Below are 27,949 nucleotides of genomic sequence, written 5' to 3' on the forward strand. Positions count from 1 at the left end.
GAAGTAAGAAAAGGTTAACCAAAGCCACTGAATTTATTTAAAAAACATTCTGTAAAATATCACTATATATAAAGTCATACAGCAAGAACACAACAGACATTGCTTAATTTATCAGTTTATCCTGTTTTGACAGGTCAGATTATTTGGATGAGGTAAAATTAACTTTATCGGTCAGCTTTTGTTTGTTCACTGTATATTTAAATAGCTTGTTATACAAGAACATTTCACACTGAAATCCCTTATGCTGTGCTGAGAGTGTTTCTAAACACTGCGCAGAGACAGCTTTTCAATTTTGGATTTGTTTTAAAGGTATACATTTTTAACTTTTAAGTTTTTCTTTGTTTTTAGCAAGGATGGTTATTGAGTAACACAATGATGATTGTTACTTAAAATGTGTTTCTTCTTCTAGTTCTAGGCTGTCTCGTTTGATTTTTAAACCATTGAATCACCTAATCTATAACTGCTTTTAACACAGTGTTCGTGTGTAAGAGCCTTAAGTGTCTGAGGAGGCTGTGGGGAAATGAAAGTTTCCGTCTCACACTCCTTCTTAGGTGTAGGTCAACCAAACAAGTCACTAGAATAATGTGTAGAATTCTCTACATTCTAATCTTAGAGTGGTCACAAAGCTAACAAGTTAAACATATGTTACAGTGTAGCCCAAGTATGCCATTAAGTCATATTCTTATCTAAAGGCAGCGCTTTGTTAAGGTAATGAATATGCATTAAGGAGGTAATTCTTTTAAAATGGTAAAGCACTCATATACTGTATAATAGTACTTACTAGCAGTTTGTGTTATTTAAGTTTGCAGTGCTTAATGGGAGTAAATGTGAAATACTGGCTAGTTCCTCTTTTCACAGTCACATTACTGTTACAGTCTCAACAGCTCTGTGTTTGCAGGATATCCGAGGTTAGGCAAGTTTCTACAAATTTTCAGTTTATTTTAAGAAAGTCACACAAAATAACTTTCCTTAGAATTAGCTAAATTTGAACCTTCAAGATTAACAACACGGTAGTTCTAGCTGGTTTCTCAACACAAAATTTATTTTTTACAGTTACAGTTAATCTTCTGCTGCCCCATGCTAATTAACTTTTACACAAATTACTGTTGGAAGTCCATGTAAAAGTTTATAAATAAAACTTTCAGGGACAACAACAACAATGTACTAAGGCATAGTGATCACGTTATTGCTTTGCTGTATTCTTATCAGATACTAAAAGCTGCTATCTTTGTGTTTCTTTTTATTTTACTGTTTATTCATACAAATTGTGATTTTCTCATGTGAAACTTTAGTTAATTTATCAAGATTTTCAATTTATTTCAATTTAATGTAGCATCCCCATCATTAACAATTTCATTCACATGTATAAGACTCATTAGTAGCAATCTTTTATTAATTCCTGTACAATGTAGTGTTTTAGGGTTGTTGTTTTGAATTTGAAGAACATGGCAGTGCTTCATAGCAGCTGCATGGCAGTGCTTCATAGCATAGCAGCAGCCATATCACTCTGCAACTCACAACTGGCAACCCACTGAAGCTAAACAAGTGTGAGCCTGGTCAGTACCTGGATGGGAGACCTCCTGGGAAAAACTAAGGTTGCTGCTGGAAGAGGTGTTTGTGGGGCCAGCAGGGGGCACTCACCCTGTGGTCCATGTTGGTCCTAATGCCCCAGTATAGTGACGGGGACACTAAACTGTAAAAAGGTGCCGTCCTTCAGATGAGACGTAAAACCGAGGTCCTGACTCTCTGTGGTCATTAAAAATCCCAGGGCATTTCTCGAAAAGAGAAGGGGTGTAACCCTGGCGTCATGGCCAAATTTCCCATTGGCCCTTACTAATCATGGCCTCCTAATAATCCCCCTCTATGAATTGGCTTCATTGCTCTCCTCCCCACTGATAACTGATGTGTGGTGAGCGTTCTGGCGCACTATGGTTGCCGTCGCATCATCCAGGTGGATGCTGGACATTGGTGGTGGTGGAGGAGAGTCCCCATTACCTGTAAAGCGCTTTGAGTGGAGTATTCAGAAAAGGGCTATATACAGTAAGTGTAAGCAATTATTATTATTCATATATACTGTACTGTGTATAGTTACATCCAGATTTCCTTGTACATGGGAACCCTACGCAACCCTCCAGAGGTTCTCCCTATTTTCACTTATCAGTAAGAATTACTAAGACCTAAGACTCCCTAAATATTGTTCCAGTAATTTTTCTGATACCTGCACAGGCCTCATTAGGTGTAGCAGCGGAGAAGTGTGTCAAGGTTACAGTACATAGGCTACTATTCTATGCCGGATTAATATAAAATTGATGTGAAATTCAGCTGTCTGCTGAATTGAACAACTTAGTGATGTGTTTGCTTTGTTGTAGACCCCTAAGAAACTATGGCTGATAGGAACAAAGAAAGAAAGGGAATCTCAGTTTCTTTGATCTTTGCTTGCAGGAAACGGCAGATATGCTGAAGACTCACATTAAGGAAAGCATCACACAAGGAGAGGATGAGGACATATATGAGTCTATGTCCAATACCTCCAGAGACATCCTGATGAGGTACTCTCTGAACCCAGGGTGTGATGAAGACATCTATGAGTCAATGATGGAGTTGAATCCTGACTGTATAGAGGACATATGTAAGTGTTTTCTCACCATGTAAATACTTAATTTCAGTTAACAGGACTAACTTAGTTGAAACTAAGAATACAAGGCAATTGCATTTTACAAAATCACAAGGAAAGGATGAAAGGATGAAGTAAAAAAAGTTCTGATTTGGACTGACTTTAGAAAAACTACACCATATACAGTACAGTATTATACTGTATATTTGCACATATGCAGTGTCTTGCAAAAGTATTCAGACCCTTCTTATGGTGTCCCATTTTGTGAAGTTTCAAAATGTTGCATTTAAAATTTTTAAACCTGAATTCCCAAAATTAAGGTGTGTATGGGTGAGATGGGTTACTTTAAATGTTAGCAAAACCTAGAAAGAAAAAAAAATGTTGATTGCATAGAAGCCATGAATGCTTTGATATCTGTAGCTTTCAAAGTGCAGGGTGGCATTGCTAATAAGTTCCTTCCTTTCCCAGTTTCTGAGCTTGGCAAATTTAACTAGGCAGTACCTGGGTGTCTACCACTTCTTAATGATTGACATCACCACCTCTGTTATTAACCTCTGTTATTGCTCACAGACAGAGGCCTCTCAACTAATTGTGTTACTCTTTAACAGAATTCAGTGCACCTCCTTTACATATGTTAATTAAGATTTTGCCTCAACAAGAGGTTTAATATTAATAAGATCAACATTTTTGTCATATTAATGATATATTTAAACAAAAAAATTGTGAGTACTGTACAGGGGTCTAAATACTTTTGCAAGTCACTATAAAAGCATTAAATTTTTTGTTAATATTATGTTTAAGGGAATTTGAATTTACCTAGTGTGATTAATAAAATTGTATTGTAGAGTTTTTAGTTTGAGGCTTAAATCAGGATTGGAATTCTATACCTTTTCCTTGAGTGTCAATTGCAAACAGCATTACTTCAATATTTTTTTAAAAGGCATGGAAAAATGATGGTGGCTCCATTATTACATTTTTTAATAAACATAAAACTCATCATCCCTTTCTTGAAATACTAACGTAGAGAATAACTACTCTGTGTTTCAACTTCAGATGAAGACATGGACAAGGCATTAAGACAAGCATCTGACGTCCCTGATCCCTTTGCAGTGAATACACAGGAAACTATGCTCCGGAAGTTTCTGGAAGGTAAAATTACATTTTATAGGTCTGCAAAACGTAAAGATGGGCAAAGTGGGTACCCTCCTAGTGCTTGGGGATCCTGCCATGCCCCGCACTTTCCCTCGCAAACGTTGTTACATTCCCAAACCCACTATTTCACAATCTCATTCCTAAACTTAACCCATCACATTCTCACATACACCAGATTCCACAAATTCTCACTCCTGGACCAATTTTCTAACCACATCCCTCTCCCTTCAGTATTTAAAGTTCCCTCACGTACCAACCCATGCTCACTATTGAGAAGCCTCCCGTAGTATTCTCATGTGCACGTTTCAACTCTTTTGACTGATCTCCCGGTTTCTAATCTTTGCTCCTGCCTTTTTCTACCATGCTCTTTGGATTTCGTTTTTCGGATTGTCTTTCTCGGATTTCCCTGGTTCCCAGATTTATTGCTTCTCCTATCGACCAAGCCCCTGGATTACGTGTTTTGGATTTTGTCCCTGTGCTATTCCACATTCTGCAGGATTCACGGCTACGCATAAGGATCCTCCTATTCTACCGATCGGTTCCCGGACAGATCCTTTGCCATCAATTACTAAGTTCATTAGTAAAATGTAGAATCAGTTTAATTTAACCCTATTTACATACAGAAAAAAAGATATGTTCCCTTCCATTGCATTTCAGAATGTTTAAAAAAGTACGCAAAATAACTTTATTTCAAATGATAGAATGTGGTATTGCAATGTATTAGAGACCCTAGTTTTGTTTAAAGCACATATGATTTACTTACAGTATGTGTTAAGTGTTAGCATGTCATCGAATGTTGGATTAACACGATTCTACCACATTGAAGTAAATGTTATAAAAAGATTATTTTAATTAATTTAATGAAGTTTTGTTCTTCGACAAAAATGCAACTACATTTCCCTCATGATGTTTACAACAGGCAAATCGGAGAAATGTCCTAAAACTGAGGTGCCAGAGGACACGGACAACCATGTTAAGGAAGGGGAGGAGGTGCAGTCGGAGATTGAGGAGGAAGAGGAGGACCCTTACAAGTTGTGTGTGGAGGATGATGTCTACGACACGGTCGAGCAGGGTGCCAGCTACATCCCAGAGATAGTCAATCGTCCGCCTGCGCCCATTCCCAGGCCCTCTGTCTGCAGTGAGCCAGAAGAGAGAGAGGCGTACATTTCCAAAGGTCAGGGAAATGACTTGGCCACTGGATTGCTGAAACTAGAACATATCTTTCCTTGTGGTCTGTTCAATCATATTAAGCTGTAGTGAACATTACTGTATTACAAGGCATGTGTAAAAATGAGCGCTGCTACTTCCCCTCCAATATTTCTAGCCCTCTTTAGCATTTTTCAAGTTATACACAGTAACACATGGTTACACATGTAGCAATGTGTCTTTAAATAATTTTATTAATCTATGTTGTGGAATGTTAGTGTACTTCTAAAAGTAACTGGTAACTGTAGTCCTCGTGAAGCAGTCACATTTTAAAAAAAGGTACAAACCATGGATTAAATAGCTTTGTCATATCAGAATTAATGCCAAGGCTATTGAATTATATACAATATATATATAGAATTAAAAGTATAAGTAGTCCCATAACATAAGAATTAAATAGGAAAAAAAATATTTCATGAAAAAGACTGATGTTTTAAAAAAGATTTCATTTTAATTCACAGAGTCATAAGCAAATAGGATTGTAGCACATGTGAACATGTGTGTATTTATTTTTTGCTAGAACTTATTATTCTGTTTTTTATAGTATTTTCTGAAAAGCAAGCATCAAAACCTGAAAATCTTTATGTTCGAGGAAAGGTGTTGCCAGGTAAGAGTTTTGATGGTTGCATTATACTGTATATATGTATGCTGTGATTTTTTAACATTGTTACAGTATAGTAAAATATGATCATTAGTAAACCGTCGTAGCATGACGAAAGTAAAAAAATTAAACAACTCATTTTTTTCAGGTAACCTATTGGTGAAGCACTGCACATAAAACATATAAATAAGATTTTGAAGAATGACAAATTAAAACATTTTTTTCATCCCCCACTATTTTTTCATTACTTCAGTGAATGTCTTAACACAGAATACATGTTTTTATTTGTCCTTTATTTTCTTTGTGGAAACACTGGACAGTTGCAAAATAGTGAAGTCTAGCCTACTTGTTGACAAATGGAAAAGGTCTGTAATTTTTTAATCTTATTTCAGTTCTACAGTAGCTTGAGGTCCCTTCTGTATTGCTCAGTAGCTTGTATTTTTTCTCCCTGGCCACATGGACTTTTGCCTTGGGGTCTGGTTCCTCCCATAGTCCAAAGATATGCGGCCTAGGTTAAATTGGACCTGACACATCCTGTGTGCATTCATTATACAGTATGTCTCCTGCAATGGACCTGTTTAGAGTGTACTGGAACTTGTCTTACACCCATTGCCTGCCGGGTTAGACCCTAACTCTCCACAACACCTTATTGGACTAAGTGATATAAAATTTGAATTATTAGAAAATGCTATAGTACAGTGCATGGTCTTTCTATTTCTGATGCAATTATAAGGGTAATCTGTTTAATAAAAAACAAGTTGTATAATCCCGTAAGACTGTACTCTGAGATTTCACAATGCAGCTTTTGAATATACTGTACTGTAACTGCATATATTCTGTAAAAAGATTGATTGAGCACAAAGATACAATATATGTATGTTTAACTAAGTTTGTATGAATTATGTTTGAATTAAATTTCCTATCATACAGTACATGCCTCAGAAGTAAAGTCTCTGTACAATTTCAATGGTATTTTCTACGAAAATAACAAAATGTATGTACTGTATAACAAAACAAATGAAAATATCTTACTTCTTGTACTCCCTGTTAATTATTTCCTTTATGGTATTTAATTTAATTCTTTTAACTGATGTATAAGAGACTGTGTAGTCCTGAAACTCTGAATGTGGCTGAGTAGAATGTGGCTATCTTGTTTAAGGAGTAATTTTATACATAATATTTCAGAAGAAATTCCAACGATGAATGAGAAATTTCAATCCAGTTTCTTTGTTGCTAATGGTTTCACACTTATCCAGTTCTGTGCTGTGTTTTGGATTAGTGAGACCAGTGAGGGACAGACCTCCCACAACCACCTATGACCCGTTTGCTGGAATGAAAACCCCAGGCCAGAGACAGCTAATTCTGCTTCAGGAGAAGGTGAAGCTGGGTGATATCACTGTAGAAGAGGCCGTCCAGGAGTTCAAGGAATGGCAGCTCAACCAGAAGAGAAGGTCAGAGTCCCTGCGATTCCAACAGGTATTTTAGTCTTCTAACTGATTTCACATTGCATTAGGTTTATATTAATGTTTTACATGGATCTAAAATTACTTTTAATATCTGATGTGTTTAATAATAAACATCTTGCTTCAGATTGCTTCAGATCAGATTTCAGCTTTTATTTCACACTGATTTTCTATTTTCCAGACACATTAATTTGCCAAATTAATAAATGAGGAATGTAGTTACTTCTATTTCTGTAATTATATAAATGCATATTTTTATATTAATTTCAAATGATGATTTAATTCCTAATGTGGATCTCTGTTTACTGATTCAGTCATCAAAAGTACTTTCTTCAAAATATTATACGAATATAATCTTTAATTTGAAAGAGGATAACAAATTGAACTTAGTTGAAAGAACACAGAATTTGTATTAATCATACATAAACTATTCATCTTTTTGCTAATACGAGGAATCAAGGGTAAATAGCTTTTCAAGTTATTTTTCAATATGCCTTTTTCTTATACAAGTATAGTTATTATTGTTGTTCAGCATGGATATTTCCTGGGAGCTGTTTGGACTATGAAGAAAATAGTTCCGGTAAAATATGCTACTATAATTAACAAACCAGCTTATTTTCAGAACCCACATTGTTCTAGTGAAAATGTTGTTAGCTACTTTTAGATGGCTTTTATAAGTAAAGCTGTTGCATTGCAGTAAGGTTCCAAAAGTACAGCTTCTTCCCTCCATATACATAATAGCATATTATATGGTATAAAAATAAAGGTGTGCACCATGGTGGCAAAGTGGTAAGTATTGCTGTCTTGTAGTGCTGGGGCCCAAGGACTAATTCTGAAACTGCAGTGTTATCTATATAGAGTTTGTATGTTCTCTACCACGGAGAGTCATAATACCACATTATAACACCCATCCCAATGTTCGAAAAAGAGTAAAACTCGACTCAAAATAACATGCTGTATATCTTCCACTGCTCAGAAGTCCAGGTTTTGTGCTCATTACACCAGGCCATGCATTGCTGCTCATTGGGCTTGGTTACAAGCGGTTTCTGAATGGCAGCCCTACCGTAAATATCAGCTTTGTGAAGCACATGAGGTACAGACACTGCAATGCAGGGTGTAGATTCAGTTCTGTGGTCATTTTTGAAGCCGGTGTTTTATCGTTTTTAGCAACCTTATTAAATGCCTTTCTGTCTCTGGGAGCTTCAACAGACCTGCAATTCAGGCACACACTATTTAACCTTTTTATAAATCTGTTAAATCTGTTATGTTGTTTTAAAAACTCACATGTTAAAGTGTGGATTTCAAGATGTCTATGATAATGGAAACATACAGTATTGGTATTTAGTATTGGAATTTATATGAAACACATGTGTAGAATCATTTTTAATTGTGATTTAGTTACTTCAAAATGCATGTCCTATTTGTTAGATCTTTCCATTATTTTGTCTGCCCCTTGTATTCGTACTATACAACCATATAAGAAAGGCTTTGCTGTTGTTGGGTCTCAAGAACTTACCAGTGTAAAACCCCAACTTTTTAATTGAGCTGATGAACGTTAAGAAGACTTTTAAAAAACATTTTGTGTAGGACTTGGGAAATGAAACTAGGCAAATGTTATGACTCAAAATTGTATGTTTCTTAATTCCCCTGTCAAAACTTTGCTGTCTGAAAAGGTGGAAGTAAAATTGGAAGTAGTATAGTTCATCTTCAATAGATGTCTGTTTTTAGGAATATTTGTATGCTTTTTACAATAGTGATGGGTCAAGCATACAGATTTTACAATGCAGACTAGTAATGAAAAAATGAGAAATGTAACATTCAAAAGTATTTGACAGCATAGCATTAACTATGCTGACAATAGCAGTTTCTTAAAGCGCTGTTAAACAGGGGTACAAAAAATAAATGTCCTCAGCCAGCTTTCTAGATAACATTTGTGCATTTTAGAAGATGATGCTGTAAAATTGCACGTTATATCCTGACATGAAAGCAAATGATATCAGCTACTGCTTCAAAGAAAATCAATGCAAAATCAAAAATAAAAATTGATTGAACTAGAAAATGAATAATTATTATAAAGTGGGCTTCTAGAGTTGTGGGTTTAAGGTTTTAAATCTTCTTTTTAGGAAAATCTGAAGAAATTAAGAGACAGCATTACAAGACGACAGAAAGAAAAGCAGAAATCAGGAAAGAACATAGGTAAGAATGAGAAAAATGAGAAAGGTAGCATTTAAAAGTTGATTTAATTATTCTGACAATAGCAGTTCCTTAAAACACTCTTAAACTGGGGTACAATGTCCTCATCATGAAAATATACCGTATAATTCATAGCCATTTTACTAATAATGAGATTGGTTAGACTTTTTTCATGGTTTTCCATTTTGACGTTGCTTATGAATAATGTAGGAACTGTTAATATAGTTGTAGATTTGCACAATTTAGTAGTATTTTAAAATTTTCAAATAATTAAAAGAAAATGTAAGTTAGTAAATTATGAGTTTAACCTGTTAAAATTCCAATTGTATAGACTGTAGGGTCGTGCACTGGGAAGCCCTTTTCATGGAATCGGGATATTTGGACTGACCAGTGCTTTACTGTAAGGCTTATTTAAATGCAAAAAATATCTCTACTCCTGCAGGTGTCCTGAGATTGCCATTCCAGAGAAGACTAATATTTGTAAAATATTGTACATAATTAAGAAAACCAAATATAGCCATTTCATCATAGACTAAAATGAGTTATTTTGGTGATGGCACTGTAACTTACAATAAATGGGTGTACTTAGATTTAGAGTAAGTGTAAAAAACTAATCCCTCAAAAATGTTGGGTAAAGTTGTTTCAGAGCAATGATGCAAATATATTGTTTTTCTTACCTTTTCTCACCTTTGAAAGTAATGTTAAATCATATCAGCAGTGTGGAGTACCTAAAAATATAGGTCACACTGTTTATGAACTCACTTATTTTTGGTGTGTATACAACTCATCTACTTTTTGTCAAAGAGGACTTCTATACTGTGACATAATGTATTATTGTGTATTTAATAGTGTCCATTGCATTAATTAAATTGATTTATGAGAATGATGATGATTAATGGTTTTTATAATTATTGTATTTAACCTGAGTGACCAGCACTTTGAAGTTTGCAGGAGCTAACTACATCTTTTCTGTTTGCCTTGGTTTTTTTTTAACTCAGACTTGGAGATAACTGCTCCTATTCAACAATTTTCCAACAACAAGTCTGTGATGAATATGGAGTGTGCGGTTTACGAACCTAGCCCCCGAGTAATGTTTCCTCCACCTGCCCCAGCTCAAGTGATTCATAGAGGAAACTGGCATACTGGGAGCACCACCAGTACATCCAGTAAGTCTGCCAAAAGTGTTGATCTGCATTTATACCCTTCTAAATAGAGTCTTACATGCCCTGCTTTTGACAAGAACCTTCCTTGCACAAAGATCAAAAAGACTGCCTCTGCACAAATAGTTCAGATTTAGGACAGCTTTTGTTAAACAGAAACAGGACATTAAATGTTGAGACAGCTTTTAATCTGACTGAGAGGGAAGTTTGGAGACTTAAATTTTTACTCTATTTTCTATTTTTGTCCTCAAAAACAAACCACAGAACTAGATGTTAGAGAAAGAATACTTACATTTCCTTGAATGTTTGTTTCACTAAGTGGAAACAACCTTTCAGGATAAACATTTTGCCTCTTGAAAAATTTTGTCCATATCACGAAGGAACAATCCTCAAAGGGACAACTGAATTTGTGGATTTGGAAACAAATGAAAAACTCATTCATGAAATTAGTAAGAGAAATAATTTAGTGGATTATACTTTTTGCTTGTTTTTTGTGACATTGGATATGGATTTGATGACTAATTACATATTTACACAGTGGTAGCACTAAAAAGCAAAGTGTACAGAAGCTGTCATTACTATCTTAAGTAGGCCTGTGGCTAGCAGTTACTTGCCATCTGCCCATCTGCTGGTAAGCAACTAAATATATGGTACTGTACGTTCACCGATTACTTACTATAGGCAAAGCTATGCAACAGAACTACATTGAGGATAAAAGACAAATGTAAGTGATCAACATCCTATTTGTTGATGTTAACATACAGTATCAGCGTTCCTTTTGAGAATCGCTTTGCATCATCACTTGTTTGCCTTAGTAAAACAACTTTGCTGCCATGTGAGCCATTTGAACCACCTGCGGAAGGCAAAAGAATAGATTACATTACTGGAAAAGAGTCATGGCCGATCCAGGTAGCAGAGATTGAACATGCAAAAACAAAAGATAAGTTGGGTATGCGAAGAGGAGAAGTGCAGGATAGAGAATTGCTGAGCATTTCTGAATATTTTGCATGCACCACGCGATTTAGAACGTTAAGCATGCATTTGTCTCGAGCAGGCAATGAGAGCAACAGATCAAGCACACGCAGCAGTCTGAGCTTCAGCAGTGGAGCAGAAGCAGACAATGAGGTAAGCCTCCAGTGCATCAGTCAGTACAAAACAGGAGGCCGTTTTCAGCTTTGCTGCTTATGTGATTTTGTATATTTAGGTGCACCCACTTGTGGTTATTACTATACTTCTTGTCTTAATTCTGTAGGAATAAGTAGTAGGAAATGACAGTACTATTCAAGTTTTTTGGTTTTTTCTAGGGCATATTCCTATAATTTTATTTTTTTAGTGATACAGTACTTCTTTGTTAATTTTTTTTCATTTGTGGAATAATATTTGTATTTATTTTTCCTTTTTATATGTGAAAATTAAGACTTACTGTACATGCTAAATTCCAAGATTGACATGAATGTTATCCCCTTTTGCATAAGGTTTAACCGTGAAAGTAAATATGAATAAATTGTAAATAAAAGTCATTATACACTATGTCCTATAAGGTCAGTATGTCTAATTGCTGACAGCTTAAACAGTTGAATGTGTATTGATGTGTTACGAGTCCATTAATTTCTGAAATGTATTTCTGAAAAGTTTCTGTATAATTTGTTGCATATAAAACAGAAACATGTAATAGTTATTTTATATTACTTGAAAGAAAGAGAAAAATAGTATGTAAGCCCACTGCACAAAATTCTTTAGTTTTCTTCAATAATGCTCCACAAGGAGTTTAAAAGTTAAAAATAAATACTAGAAAAAGGGAGCCAAGTGTCAGTGAAAACAAAACAGTGGCATTGACATGGGTTAACTATATTTTACAAACAGTGTAGGTTATAACACTACAGGCTACCTGAATGTCAGAGTTCTTCTGGTGTCTCTCACCTTCTGTATGCGTAATTTAATAAATAGCAATACTGCCCTCTACTGTGTCATAGTTAAATAGGTCTATAGTCAAACCAGCAGTCATGTCAAGCAAACAGCTACTGTACAACGGTGCATATTTGGTTTTTAATATCTGCCTTTATTAATCTCAATGTTTGCCATATTTTTAACATTTAAATTAAAATATTAACATTTTTTAAAATATTAGTCATTTTTACTTTGCTTGATATTCCTCACAAAACACCCCTCATTTCCTTGGGCATGGTGTCCTTATGTCCATTTACAGTAGCATATTTACTGTTTCTTTGTTATCTATTATTATTATTATTATTATTATTATTATTATTATTATTATTATTAAAATATTTTGTAATGTTTTTGCCTCTTGGTGATTCCTGATTCACGCTGTCTTTATCAGAATCTTGGTCCAGTTAAGCAATCTGTAGAACATTTTCTTCCATTGCACTGTTTTCTTACTCTCTTAATTAAAACCATTTAGGCCATGTAGAACAAAATAAACTAATTTTGGAAACATGAAAAGTGTTACTGGTGAAAAGGTAAAGAAAGAAATTCATGTGAAGTGCTTGAGCGAGCAAGTTAAAAATTAACTATTTTTGTGGCGCTTTCTGATCGTCAGATATTTCTGATTTTTCCTGTCAATCTCATCTGATTTTTCAGGATATTTCAGAGAGTTACCCTGGCCCCAGTCCTCCACGTATCCAAGAGGAGGCGCCAGACCTGCCACCACCCCGAGTTCCACGCATCCAAGAGGAGCTACCAGACCTGCCACCACCCCGAGTTCCACGCATCCAAGAGGAGCTACCAGACCTGCCACCACCCCGAGTTCCACGCATCCAAGAGGACCTACCAGACCTGCCACCACCCCGAGTTCCACGCATCCAAGAGGAGCTACCAGACCTGCCACCACCCCGAATTCCCCCACGGCCCCCTGCCAGGTAGGCCATATCATTGGAACTCCAGTACCAGTTTTTAAAGTCACGGAAACCTTGTCTTTGCCATTACAAGTTCTCAGGGGGCTTTTAGTGTGTAGTATTTTGGCATAGCTGCTATATTGCTTGTAACCTGCATATGAAGCATTATTAATGCACAAACTTTCCTAATCAACAAAACTTATTTTATAAACAATTAATGCATTTAATGCAGGATTATAAGATTTTCAGGTATGTACTTTCTCTGTTTTAGTGGACATTCCAGTAGGAAATGCTCAATATAGTAGTATAGTAGTATAGTATCTATCAGTTCAGAATATTTCTAATACTCAGTAGTAACTAGTTAATTATGGTTGCTACAGTTTAAGACAGTTTATAGTCTTCATGGTAGTCATTCTACTGGTAATTATCAAGGTAACTGGTGAGCAGTTTAAACCAGTTCACACTGGTAAATATCAGTTCATACCATTAGAAACAAGCCACACATTTCTACTGGAACCTACGGCAATTTCCTTTAGGGAGAATTTAATCTGTTTATGCTTCCAATGCTGTCTGTATGCTAGGGGCAGTGACCTTATTTACTTGGTCAGATTGATAACAGGTGAAACTCTGTTTGATTTTCAAATAAAACTCTCAAAAACGTCCAAAGCATGACAACGTAGTATTTAGTCGCACTACAAAGTAATTACCAACTGGTATCGCGATATCTTGTGTGGAATTCTGTACCTCTTAATTGCAGGTAACATAATCAGGTCATCCAATTCTGAGTGTTCTGTGTGTTCTGGGAACTATGCAAGTCCTCATTAAAATGTTTTGAGTTTGACTAAGCACACTAATTTTATTCAACATGCTTTGGTTTTTGTGTGCTGACTCAAACCTCCCTGTTTCAGGGTTCCAGAGCGCTCTATCAATGATCGCTATGTCGCCTGTCTCCCTCGTCCAGTCCCACAACTGCCCCCTCGTCAGCCAAGCCCACCTCCGCCTATCCCACGTCGAACACGATAATTGATGGCTCTACGGTCACCATTGACAGCCACTGGCCGGCATGGTTCTTCCTCTCAGTGTTGTTTGTGAACTGCTCCCACAAACCCTGAGTGGAGTGGGAATGCAGAGGTGCAGGTGTTGAATAGCCAGATACTTTCTGTGGAGTTAACATTACATGCGGTTCTTACCCGCAGTTAGTACAATTGGTCTCAGGAATTTGTTCCAGTACTGTTCCCATGTTCGAGGATGAAAATGCTAAATCTGCTTCCATTACATAGAAACCACTTGTTACAGTATATATCAGTCCTTTAAATCCAGGAATTCTGGAACTATGTATCTGATTTTTTTCTGTTTTTTTGTCTGACATTTTCATGCATGTCTATGATTTAAATTTTCTTTAGTGGACAAAGTCCAAACTTCCAGCCTGCTGCGTAGAACTTGGATACTAGTCCACACTTTAAGTTTTGTTTATTGATTAGGTAATTTTACGATAGTGTATGCTCTGTGAATTTTTATCTGTGTGTAATATTTTTTTGATTAAACAAATAACAGCAGATTGTCTACCAGTCAAAGATTTTAATTCTACAAAAGATCACAAAATAATATATTTTATGAGTATGTTACTATTTTTTTCAATTAAATCCATCCAGAGTCCTTCTATAATGACAGAGTTGTGTAAAAATTGTATTTAATATAATATATTATTCTCCTTAATTTATATAAAAAAACAAAGCAAAAAGTATTACTGTATTTATGTAATCATACTCTTCATAGTCAATATGGAATTTGAAGGAGAAAATGCTGGATTTTGAGTAGTACTCTCTGAATCATATAATATATTAATTCTAAAATATTTTATGGAAAATGTGTTCTTGCACTACTTTGAGTAGGTTACATATAGAGCCCAGTGTTAATGCTTATTAATGCAACTATTATATATGCTATGTATGTTGCATTTATGTTTTCTAAAAATATTTACAGTGTACAGTGCCTTGCAAAATTATTCAGTGACCAGGATGAGTAACCAGGATATTGTTGATCCATGGACATTCTCTCCCACCTCAGCTTCAGAATTGAGCAATTCTTCCAAAATCACTTCTGGCCTTACGGTAGAACCCCTGACCTTTTTCCTCCTTTTCCAGCTGCTCAGTTTGGAGGGATAAATTGATCTAGGCAGTATCTGGGCACATCCTACTTCTTTAATGATCAACTTCACCTTGCTCAAAGAAATATTAAAACAATGTTTTATACCCTTCTCCTGATCTGTCCGTTTATGCAGCTTTATTTCTGACTTGCTTTGGAGGCTTCTTGTTCTTCATGGTTGAATCTTTGCTGGAAATTCACTACATGACTGATGGACCTTAAAGAAATACAGTATGTGTATTTGAAATCATGTTTAACCACTATTATTGCTCACTAAGGCCACTTGACAAATTGTGTGGCTTGTTGAAGTAATTTTATGTACCTAAATTAATTTGGTTTTGTCACAGCAAAGGGTTTAAATACTTATGCAATCATTACTTTTCCATTTTCTTTCATACAGTATTAGTTATGTATTTGATTATTTGATTTGGTTTTTTGCTTTGAATGTGTTAAGGTTCAGAAAACGTTTGCAAAACACTGTTGTTGTAAGTCTGTGACAAGTTCTGAAACAAAGTTCTAACATTTTAGAAGAGCTGTGTTGTTTTACACTGGAGGAAAATGTTTTAAAAGTTGTTTGATCAGTTTCTGGATATGTTTGGTCATGTAGTTGTGCTTGCCAATCACGTAGAAAAATCTACCTTTGTTTCTTGGTTTAATACAAAACAAAGGTTTCATTCAGCAGTGTTACTACCTTCTAATCTGGTTAGTACTGAAAGTGTATCCCAGTATGATGAGTAGGAACACAGTTCTTTGGATTAGACTGAATATTGCCTTGATTTCTAAAGATTACAAGGCACTCTTCTGGAGACTAGACATTCAACACCATTAACCATTGTGTCCTGATGTTGTGGAATTTGGTTATTGTGGGCTTATACAATCTAGCATATCTAATTGCCCCTTTAATTCTCTATGTGATTTGTGTCGTGGGGCTCGTGGCACATAGTGGCTGCCATGCATCAACTAGATGGGGTCTGTACTTCAGTGGTGGATGAAGTAGATCCCCTCCTATATGTTAAGCACTTTGAGATAAAATCAATAATTAATATTGATTATTATTAATCGCTGGGAACATTTAGCATATTTTCTCAAGTCTAAAAATAAGTTTTGTTTGATTTTTGTTGTTGTGATATGTAGTAAAACTAGTAAAATAATGTTTGCCTTTCTTTGCCAAATTATTCATGAAGCAAGGGTTATGCATGACATTATTATTATTATTTTTGTGTAACAGCTGAAAAAAAACAGTTAAAGCACAGTACTAAAAATGCCATAAAGTAGTCAGAATGAAATGTACAGTATGTTACATGTCAACACATTCATTTTAGATTTGCATAGAAATGATGCTTTTTTATGTTCTGAGTTAGAAAAGCTGATTCACTGTTTGCACTATGTTTTAAAACAAAGCCACAGAGAGTGATGTGTGGCACAACAAATTCATTTCATAGCAGCCTTACAATCATGACTCTCTTCTCGATCAAAACCCTGCTTTAGAGTTGAACAAAAAATGTGATTTTTATTACTTGTTGAAAATTTCTTTTGTTTCACTTTTGTCAGTTTATTTTATTTTAATCAGCTTAGTGTTATTTTCAAATATCACAGCACACAATGTCTAAATATTTTCAAATTAAAAAACAAAAGTCTGGATCATACCAAATAAATAGGATGAGCATTTACTTTTTGGAGCTTATTATCACAAAAATGTATGCATGTATGCTTTTTGTTATCAATTGTTTTATCAGACCTTAATGGAAAAATAACAGATATCTTCTCACTATGCATCACTGCACCTGTACTATAAATTAGTCTTTATAGTATAATAGCATTTATTAGTTGTTACACAAAACTGAAAATGTATTGAGTTCTACTGTCTTTTGCAGATTACCTGTTCCCATTGTTAACAAGAAGATGTGTTTTTTTACTTGTTTCATGTTAGTTGAACCATTTTGCCTTGAGATGATAAGATTTCCTTAAAAGGGCAATGTTTGACAACACGGTTATTGTACTTCACATGTGAAAATACCTAAGAATTGATTTTTGGAGATGTACAATGTGTACACAATACTGAAGATCTTTATATTGTTGTGGCTTCAGAATTAAATACTGTACATGCTGTAAATGTTTTTATTTTCTTTGAACTCACTGTTTGATCACCAGAATACTCATGCCCTGAAATACTGAACTGCTGCAGAAAATAAACTAGCAGGTTTATCACAAAGCCACAGCTGGAGTGCTCAATTTAAATGCTTTGTAATTATCCATATGGTATCTTACCCATACTCCACATCCTCAAAGACAGAGAATAGAAACACCCAAGTACCAAGAGGTACTAGGAGCAGAATCACTGAAAAACTGCAATTGTTTGTTCTTTGATTATAATTTCACTCATATAACTGAGATCAAATTCAGTGTATACTGTATGCGTATTCACTTATCTTTTTCTTATTATCTGTACGTTTGAAAAGAAATGTTTTGATGAAAAATGATGAAAAAATATATTTTTTCAAAATTCCTCCATTAAAATTCTTAAACCTTTGTTTTTGTTATTACTGTCTTTTGTTACCTTGGTGTTTCATTATTGTTCATCTAGTGTTTTAGTTTAATAGCAAGTAAGGCTGGAAGTGAAGTTGCTTTTAACCATTTAAACTGTTTTATCCCCAGACCTAATGTTTTAACAAACAAGGGCTTCACCCAGAAGACTTGCAGAAATTGTGAAAGGTGAGTCCGTTTAGAGCAGGATGAGCTAAAACTTTATTTGAGATTACAGTTATTATAAGTTTGAAGATCAAGGATAATTGAGCACTTTTATAATTCTGTGATTTGGAAAGAAAATGACACAACCCCTGTTTAACATTGATGCACTGTTGGTGGCTGTACATTTTCACTGGCAGCGGGTCAATCATGATGTTTTCTGGGAACTTGAATGATGGTGGGTGTGGCTTGTCCTACCCCACTTGTGCATCTGGTTATTTAAATACCCTGCCTGCTGAAGGCAGTTGAAGGTCGGCAGTGGTAAAATGAGTATTGATCAACCCAGTGAAGCTTGAACTGCATATGGTGTGTCCAGTAGTGTTTCATGCTGATAATCACAATATGTATCTGGTAAATGCATTTGAAGAGTATTTTATTATTATAGGGGTATTAAACCTGGTGTCCTGGTTAAAACTGCATGGTGAGCTTTATCAGCCCACCTAAAGTTTTCTCTTAATTTAGTTGGTCAAGTATATTTTCACTTCTCTATCCCTATGCTGTGTGGTTTTGTGCCCTTCAGTGATGGGTGAAATGGTTTCTATGTGTAAATTGTTTTTTGATTCCTTTTGGTGAATGAAACAGACCATGCTCTGTCACACTCACGTGTAATACCACATTACGGTATCTACATTGTTATTTAGGAAGATTAATGCTTTAAAGTAGAAGCCCTAGTGTGATGTACAGTATTTTAGCTTTTTATACTTTGTTTCCACTTTCTCTAGGTGGCCTCTAGGTGGCACTTGGAGACTTAGGATAGGGCAAAGTTAGTGAAGCAAAAAAATATGTCTTCATTTATTGTTACACAGCTTAAAATGAGGCATAAATATATATATATCATTTCTTTGTGACCATTATCCTATGCTTTGGCGGTTTATGGGGGCATCATGGCTTACATAGCATAAATATAGCCATTTGAATCTTCATGTACTGTTGGCTTTTCTCTAATACTTAACAGAAGATGTTTTTATATATTATATTTAATAATTGTTGTGTATCACTTTTATTTTGTGTCATAGGTATGCAAAGTTAAAACATTCTAACATATCTTAAAGTTAGAACGTTAACATCCATCACTTCCAAACGCAGGACAAAGGTCAGCTGAGTCGGACATCCCAGCCTGCCACAGCACCACATCCAGCGTATGTGCGACCACCCATCCCATCGGTAGACCAACGGTGGCTGGGTTCCAGAGCTACACATTCCTGAAGATGGACAACACACACTTAGAGGGAGAGTGTCAGGATGCCAGCCAATGGCCGTGACGAGCAGCCACACACACGAACCGAGCTACAGTATGTCCAACCAAGGAATCATGGAAGGTTGGGCTGCATTGAGGGACTTAATCCAGGAGTTACAGACAGTGATTGATCCATGTTCAGAGCCATTAAGACGCAGTAGGGATCAGAGAGACAGGTGAATACCAAGCTGTAGGGCATCCGAGAGACAAGAAACACCAAAGTAAGCAGACATTAGAGGACCAACATTGGGGAAGACAGAGCCTGTCCCGCAAGCAATAGGTCAAGGCAGGGTACACACTGGACAGGACACCAGTCCATCACAGGGCAGACTGACACATATACAGACATACACACTCTTCCCAAATGCCAGTTAACATATCAATATAGTTTTGGATAGTGGGAGGAAACCAGAATAACTGCAGGAAATGCACATGAGCATACGGTAGATAGAACTCCATACATATTCAATCCAAATTTATTGTCATTATACTTACACAGGTCCATAGTATAATGAAAAGTGTTACTCATAAGTCACTCAGGTGCAGTATATAAATAGGACAGAAGATAAGACAATAGACAGTAACACAATAGCAATAACAGTAACGTGTAATAACATAACATAAATAATGTAATCAAGTAATCAAAACTGTGCAAAATTCCGCAAACAGAGAAAATATAACAGAACAAAAACAGTGCAAGGTAATTCTTGGAACAGTACAAAAATAGTATGGTTAAAAATAGTATGGTTAATTAATAAATATTACAACCGGTACAGTGTTACTGGGCTATCAAGAAATATTACAACCGGTACAGTTTTACTGGGCTATCGAGATATATAGCATCCCAAGTCTGGAATAGAATGCATAAACCCAGTACTGTGAGAGCACAATGCTAACCATTGCATCACTGTGCTACCCTAATAACATTTTAGAAGTTTTGACAAAAATGAAACTTAAACAGTCCAACTGACAATATGTACAGAGACAAAGGGGGAGGAAAAGAAATAGAGTGACAGCAGAGGAAAGAGGCTGTTAAAACAGATAAGGAAGACTCGCTACACCAGACTGAATTTCTGGAGTGGTGCTCTTAACGCATATACAGTATCCAATATACTGTATACAGTAATCTTTTCTATATAGTACTTAATCTTTTCTGATTTGAAAAATGACATGCTCAATTTATTGTGTATTCCAATTAAGAATAAAATTACAATATTTTGTAATTAAATTGATTTTTATGATTAATTGATTGTTACAAATATGGTCGTTAAATTGTTTAATTAAAGTTAAATTAAAATCTGACATAGAGACTGTGTTCAGAGACATTTGTCCGATAATGAGCTAAAAGTATAGAATTTATCCATATACTTTATGGAGATTTTAAATTTGGGTAGTTGTCACATCAAATGTAAATTCAATTTAATTCAATTTAATAGAGCCTTTCACAACAAGGTTGCCCCAAGGCACTTAACAAAGCTGTGTGACAATACATGGCATTACAATACAGAAAAAGAAAAAGGAGGAGAGGAACCAAAAGCTCCTGTGTAAGGAGTAAAAAAACCTCAAGGGCTTCTGAGGTCAACTGGCTGCCCAACCCCTCTAGGCATGCTAACATTATACAATTCTAAAAAAGTACTAAATGTGGAGTATTAGGTCTTCCATTGTGCCAGTACTCCATGCAGATCTCTGTAGACCAGTAAATCCTCCTAAACAATAGCTATATCCACAATGTCCCTTTTGGATCCATGGCAGTGATGCAGCATCCAACTCAGATGGTGTCCAGCCCAGGCACCATCCGGACACGTGGGGAGGAGAATAGGATAGTTTGGTCAGAACAGATGTATCTACCTGGAAGGCCAACACTGAGACAAACAATGCCATGTACAGCAGCACCAGCAGCCATAGTTGCAACAAGCTATGATGTAGCTTGAAGGTGTGAGTAGGCTAGGCTGAAGTAATATATTTTCAGTCTGGATTTAAATCCTTTTGAGTGGAAATAAAATACCTTAGTTTTGCAATGATTCTTAACTGTAGGAAGCACGCCTTCGATACTGCATTAACATAACAGTTAAATGAGAGCCTTGTGTTTACGATGACGCCTAAGTTACGTGCCGAATCTTTGAGGCAAAATTTTAAACCCTCAGAGTTGAGTGCTGAAGTTATAACAGTCCTATCTGCACTGTTGCCACCAAACAATAAAACCTCAATTTTATCAGAGTTGAGTGACAAAAGTTTTCACACTACAATGAAGTAGACTTTACTTCATTAATGCAATTAGCTTAAGTGACAATTGACGAGTTGTCGTTAGGTGTAAATGAAATGTATATTTGAGTGTCATCAGCATAGGGATGAAAGTTAATATTATGCTTTCGTATTATCCTACCTAGAGAACAATACAGATCTGAGCACTGATCCCTGTGGTACCCCAAATTTGACAGGTGGCAGTGATGAAGCAGTACAAATATTAGAAGTTTGAACATAGTGAAAACGGTTAGTTAAATAGGAGGTAAACCACTTAAGGACGGTTCCTTATACTGTAGGCCAACCTCAGACTCAAGCCCATGTAACAAAATACAATGCTTAACTCTGTCAAAGGCAACTCTAAGATCTAGGATCACAAACACTGTTGGGATTCCCTGCGTCAGTTGCTAACAGAATATCATTTGCAACTCTTGTTAACGCAGTTTCAGTGCTGTGGCCTGGGCGGAAACCAGATTGGAGTTTCTCAAGTATAATAATTGAATACAGATAAGGCTAAAGTTGGGCTATTCTCTCAAGAATTTTAGATAAAAGTGAAACATTTGAGATAGGTCTGTAGTTGTTAAGAACTTGTGGATCCAAATTTGGTTTCTTAAGCAGCGGTCTAACAACCGCTACCTTAATAATAATAATAATTGCTTACACTTATATAGTGCTTTTCTGGACACTCCACTCAAAGCGCTTTAAAGGTAATGGGGACTCCCCTCCACTACCACCAATGTGCAGCATCCACCTGGATGATGCGACGGACACCATAGTGCGCCAGAACACTCACCACACATCAGCTATCAGTGGGGGGAGGAGAGCAGAGTAATGTAGCCAATTTATAGAGGGGGATTATAAGAAGGCCATGATTGGTAAGGGCCAATGGGAAATTTGGCCAGGACACCAGGGTTACACCCCTACTCTTTTCAAGAAACGCCCTGGGATTTTTAATGACCACAGAGAGTCAGGACCTCAGTTTTACGTCTCATCCGAAGGACGGCGCCTGTTTACAGTATAGGTTCCCCGTCACTATACTGGGGCATTAGGACCCACATGGACTGCAGGGTGAGCGTCCCCTGCTGGCCCCACTAACACCTCTTCCAGCAGCAACCTTAGTTTTTCCCAGGTACTGACCAGGCTCACACCTGCTTAGCTTCAGTGGGTTGCCAGTTGTGAGTTGCAGGGTGATATGGCTGCTGGCTAAATTGGTCAGGTACAATGCCTGATGCAAGGGATGTGTTCATCATACTAATTATAGGTCCTGCCAGTACTTTGAGGGAATCTTTAACTAGTTGGGTGGTGATGGGATCTAGCGGACAGGTGGTTGATTGTGCATGTGCATGTTAAGTAAAACTGGACAAATGCCTTATTATTTCAGTAAATTGTATAATCTATTACAGTACCTGTCTACCATCGATATGAACAAAAATAACCTTTAATGAACTTTTTCTGTTTCTAATCGCTAAATAGAAGAATCACCTAAAGCCTTAAAAAGTCTAAAAAGATAATATGTAATTATGAAAGACTAGTGGATTTTTCTTTCTAGGAAAGTTGGTTGCTTTCTTGGCCAACATGCAGAGTCCTTATTACAGCATATTTAAATTCATATCCATGTTTCATAACAACAAACTTTCTTTTACAGACCAACCCACCAATTATTTTTTAAGTCTACTTCAAATCTATCTCACAATTTACATTTTGCATATATTTATTCAGCAGATGTTTCATCTAAAGTGACTTACAATCACATCTGGTTAAGACCCACAGGGTACAAATAACAGTAACCTCACAACAATAAAACCACAAAAATATTCATCTCTAATCTTTCATATATTTTTGTTTCTTCGTCATGGGTAGAAAGTAAAAACAAACTAATTCTTACTATTAACTCATACAGGTAAAAATCTGTACCTGTAGCTGAACATTTGTATCAGTAAAGCATAACTATTTTTTTTCATCAGAAGTCTGTAGCTGTACATAGATACAGGAGCAACCATTTTTAGCTGGATTAAAGGATTTTGAAAAAAATGTTATGAGGTTTTAATTGAGATGAGGAAATACCAAGCAATTTAAAGTCTTAGACATAGCCCCACAGTAGGCAGTTAATCAGTCAATGTCCAACCTCAGAAAATTGATCAATGTTAAGAACCTCATGATGCATTGACTTCCTCTTTACACTGGACCTGAGCTATTGTGGTAGAGTGGAGAGATTATCTGTGCACATGCATATCCTGGTTGTAAATTCTTGTCAAGAATTATTGGCACCATGATAACAAAAAAACCTTAATGAACAAAAAAAGGTATAAAATAAACAGCACAAATAATGATATATATTTATCCCCCCAAGAATTGGAAAACTACAGACCTTTTCTTTTTCTAGTACAACTATTTTAAAACAAATGTTCTTCAATGAGTAATACTATTTTTTTTTCTCAAAAACAAAAACATTATTGGATCCTGTTTCTAGTACTTGGTGTAACATCCTCTGGCATGAATAACAGCACTTGGCCTTTTCCTATCATGTTAAATAAGGTTGGAAAAAACATTGGGAGGGATCTTGGAGTATTCCTCTAGACAGAAATTTGGCAGATCTTTCATGTCCTTATGGACTGCCCTCTTCAATTCAGACCACAGGTTTTCAATGGGCCTTAAGTCCAGAGACTGAGATGGCCATTGCAAAACTCAGATTTTGTTTTCAGTCAACTATTTCTTTGCTGATTTTGAGATGTGTTTAAGGTCATTGCCATGCTGGAAGGTCCCTCTGCGACCAAGTCACAGCTTTCTGACAGTGGTAACCAGGTTTTTGGCCAGTATATCCTGATACTTATTAGAGTTCATGGTGCCATTGATCTTAACAGGGGCCCCAGGAACAGAGGCAGCAAAATAGTGCCACTACATTAACAATCCACCATATTTCACGGTGGGTATGGGGTTCTTATCCTTGTGTGCATCCCTCTTCTGACCACTATTGATGGTGTGAGTGGCCAAAGATTGGCACCCGGTTCCAATCAAAATCCCAATGGCGACTGGTAATCTCCTGCTGCTTAAATATGTTTTGTGTTGTCAGTAAAGGCTTTCATCTAGCAACATCAAATAGCCTGTTGTCACAGATGTACCATGTTACATGTTGACACCTACTGTACATTACAATTTCACAAAACCTTAATAATAATTGTATTTATATAGTACTCTTTTCCTGACGGTACATGTCCATTTTGATATGACTGTGTCAATTATATTTAAAGGAATCTTTAAATTTTAAAGATTCTCTGAAGAGAACCAGCCTACTGTATATAACATTTTATTATGTATTGTGATTTTGTCAGAACTGGCAATGATGGAAGCTCCATAACAATAATGTTTATCAACATTTTACCAAACCACTAGATTCATTCAATTGTATTTTTTACACCTGACAGACCTTCAGGATGAAGAATTGCTTTCTCATTGTGTTTGAATTATTTACTATTTGGTACACATGCAACAAAACTTAAATTAAGTGTTCTTCAAGCTACATAAGCCCTAGGTAACACAGTAAACCTTCCCGGTGAAGAGTAAATAATTAAAAACATGACTATAAGGAAAAAATGAATGTCAATGTTAAATTAAATCTGTCGCCTCTAGAATCTTTAGTGTTGTTAATGTGCTGAAGTGGCTACTTTTTTAACAGTGGCTGCCAAACTGCCAATTTTGTACCATTTCTTTATGACTAAAAATTTGAAATAGTTGTCAGTATTTGACACAGTAAACCTCAATACCATATTGTACAGTAGAATTCAGTTCTTATTAGATTCTCCAAAAGCTTGGATCTTACCTGTGCTGTATTTGCTGAAGACAATAATTAAAAAATATTAATAACCTCCACAGTATAATTTGTCATGACTCTAAAGACTGTTACAGACTTGATGTTCTAAAGTTTATTGGCCTGGTAGTTGCATTACCATTGTGACAACTGTCGCAATGAGATTTTTCCTTAATTTGCATTTACTGACAGTAATACTAACATAGAAAACAGCATGTACTGTATACAGTATACTGTATGTGTTGTTGTGTCAGTGAAGTATGGTAGTGAAATCCTGAACCAATTTTTTTTACAGTTTTTCCAAGAACAATTCAATTAGCAGCTGTATTAGTTCAGTACAGTTTGCTGTGAATGTCTGCTGTGCTCAATCAATGCACATTATTTTAAATATATTTTCAAGTGAAACAAAATACAGCATGGTGATGTGTATTTCATGGTGTCAACAATGTCAATTGATAATTACTGACCACGTCCAACAGTGCCTTTTGAGAGGAACAGATAGTGAAGAAATTGCGATACTATACTGTACTGTATATACAGTATACAAGTTTCCTGTAATTTTATTTTAAGATGGCCAGTCAAGAACATTTTTTGTTTTGCGCAGTTAACCATTCCTATGTTGATATGGATGTATGCTTTGGGTTGTTGTCATGCAACAATATCCATTTTGGCCATTTGAGCTTTTTGACAGAAATAACTTGGTGTCTGGCCAAAACATGCTGATATGTGTTGGAGATAATGATTTCAACTTTTTTTGGCAAAATATCTACTGTAGAACGTTAAACAACCCCCAAACATAACTGATCCCCCACCAACAGTTGAGTTTTCAACTGCATGAGTTTTCTCAACACAGGCTTCATCCTTTTCAAGCCAAACATAATGCTTTGAATTGTCATCGCAATGATAGTTGGCAAAGCTGAATCACCTCTTTTAGTGGTAGTAGAAGTTTCTTTCTTGCAACCCAGCCATGAATGCCACCTTTATGTGGGCAAATTGTAATGGTAGTTTTTGAAACTTTTTATCCTGAAGATGCCAGTGTTTATTGGAGATCCCCAATTGTACCTTTATAGTTGGCTCTCAAATCACTTCACAGGTTTTGGTAGAAAGATACACTTCCTGAAAGGTGGCCACTATTCAAGTAGTCTTGGGTGTCTTAATTATGTCCACTACAGTGGGAAGTGGTAGATTCAGCTTTTTGTGGATTTGTTTAATATATGTCACATACAGTACAATAAATGTCACATTCTCATCTCCCAGTAAAGCCATTGTTACAAGAGTGCATCAGGATGTAGGTCATGTCTGGTGGAGCCATTGGGAAGAGCAGCAAGTAAGGCCCCAGGACTTGATGAATGTATTGTTGTCATCTATCACTACAAGTGGAGTTAAAGAATGACTAGATACATATGCCCCCAGCCTATGTGCCCCCAATTATCCATCGATTGGTCTACTGAACATGGAAATAATCAAATTGTTCTACACTTTGTGCTCAAAGGCCATCGTTCTCTTAATAAGCAGGGTATTTCTTGTTAGTTTTCTATTTGAATGGCTGCATTGGAAGGAGCTGGAAGAGAGGACATCACCGATACTGCATGGGACGTACAGTACAGAAGTAGAGGTCAAAGAGCTACAATACTTATTTGAGGCAGAACAATAAGGTGACTTCCTACTCCAACACTGAAAAGGCAAATTGGGTCCAGCAGTGGCGGTAAAGCCAAATGATGGTACTGATGGTGAAATGTGAAGGGTCAGCACAGGTGATACGCAGGAAAGTCAAAGAATAAAAGTCAAAGATGGAAGACTTAGAATATAATGTAATGTCAGTATCTAGTATACACAGAGTACAAGGAGACACATGCAAAGGATACTCAAGGGTTGAGACATTTATATGTAGGAGAGCAGAAGTGGGTGAAATTTTAGTTTAACCACCTCCTGATCTTCAGTTTTAAACTCCATTAATTGAGTAAGAATTTTTCTTTTGATATTTGGCATACATCCTATGGCTTCCTTTTCCTTTCTTTGATATTCATCGTAATTTTCACACGCCATTATCTCAGCAAAGCTTACTATGAACACTTATTTACATACCGATTTTTTGTGGTGACTGTCAAAGGTTGTGAATTTTCCTCAAATTTTAACATACAGTACGAATCTAAAATGTCCATCACATTATTTATCTTGACAGTGATTTTATGGATTAGTTAGAAAACTTGTCAGGGTTTTTTTATTCGTATGATATGAACATACTGTTTATTTTTTTGAATAACTGCATAGATATATTTCCTATAGTACACGTTAGCAGGAGTTGCTAGGTTTAAGCAGGGTATTGTAAAGGGGCAAAGAGGCAGAGGGACTGATTTTAAAATTTTTACTAAAAGGGACATAAAACCAGAAAATACCTCACAAAAAATAATAAGAATTCCTCATGGGCTACCTACAGAAGACGGACACCTCTGTATGTATTTGCCTGAAGAATAATCATTTTCTACTGTGGATCAGTCTTTTAAATTCATTTTAAAACCACAAACCAATGTACAT

General features: G+C 36.0%; 1 protein-coding gene across 7 annotated transcripts in view; it reads left to right on the plus strand.

Annotated features, from left to right (window-relative positions):
* Window positions 1–17,916, plus strand: part of pik3ap1 (phosphoinositide-3-kinase adaptor protein 1) — a 41,869-nt gene extending 23,953 nt beyond the window's left edge. For 6 of the 7 annotated variants that reach the window (XM_088635635.1, XM_088635637.1, XM_088635638.1 and 3 more), the window contains 10 exons: window positions 2,443–2,629; window positions 3,668–3,763; window positions 4,686–4,940; window positions 5,517–5,579; window positions 6,853–7,049; window positions 9,160–9,232; window positions 10,228–10,395; window positions 11,444–11,514; window positions 12,988–13,265; window positions 14,150–17,916. In XM_088635635.1, coding sequence (XP_088491761.1) covers window positions 2,443–2,629; window positions 3,668–3,763; window positions 4,686–4,940; window positions 5,517–5,579; window positions 6,853–7,049; window positions 9,160–9,232; window positions 10,228–10,395; window positions 11,444–11,514; window positions 12,988–13,265; window positions 14,150–14,264 — 1,503 coding nt within the window. In that variant the 3' untranslated portion in view covers window positions 14,265–17,916. The remainder of the gene's footprint in view (window positions 1–2,442; window positions 2,630–3,667; window positions 3,764–4,685; window positions 4,941–5,516; window positions 5,580–6,852; window positions 7,050–9,159; window positions 9,233–10,227; window positions 10,396–11,443; window positions 11,515–12,987; window positions 13,266–14,149) is intronic. The other variant, XM_088635639.1, reaches the window with a different exon arrangement.
* The last annotated feature ends 10,033 nt before the right edge of the window (window positions 17,917–27,949 follow it).

This window comes from Lepisosteus platostomus, chromosome 6 (genome assembly GCF_059453375.1).
Source record: "Lepisosteus platostomus isolate fLepPlt1 chromosome 6, fLepPlt1.hap1, whole genome shotgun sequence".
In the NCBI taxonomy this organism is placed as follows: Eukaryota; Metazoa; Chordata; class Actinopteri; order Semionotiformes; family Lepisosteidae; genus Lepisosteus; species Lepisosteus platostomus.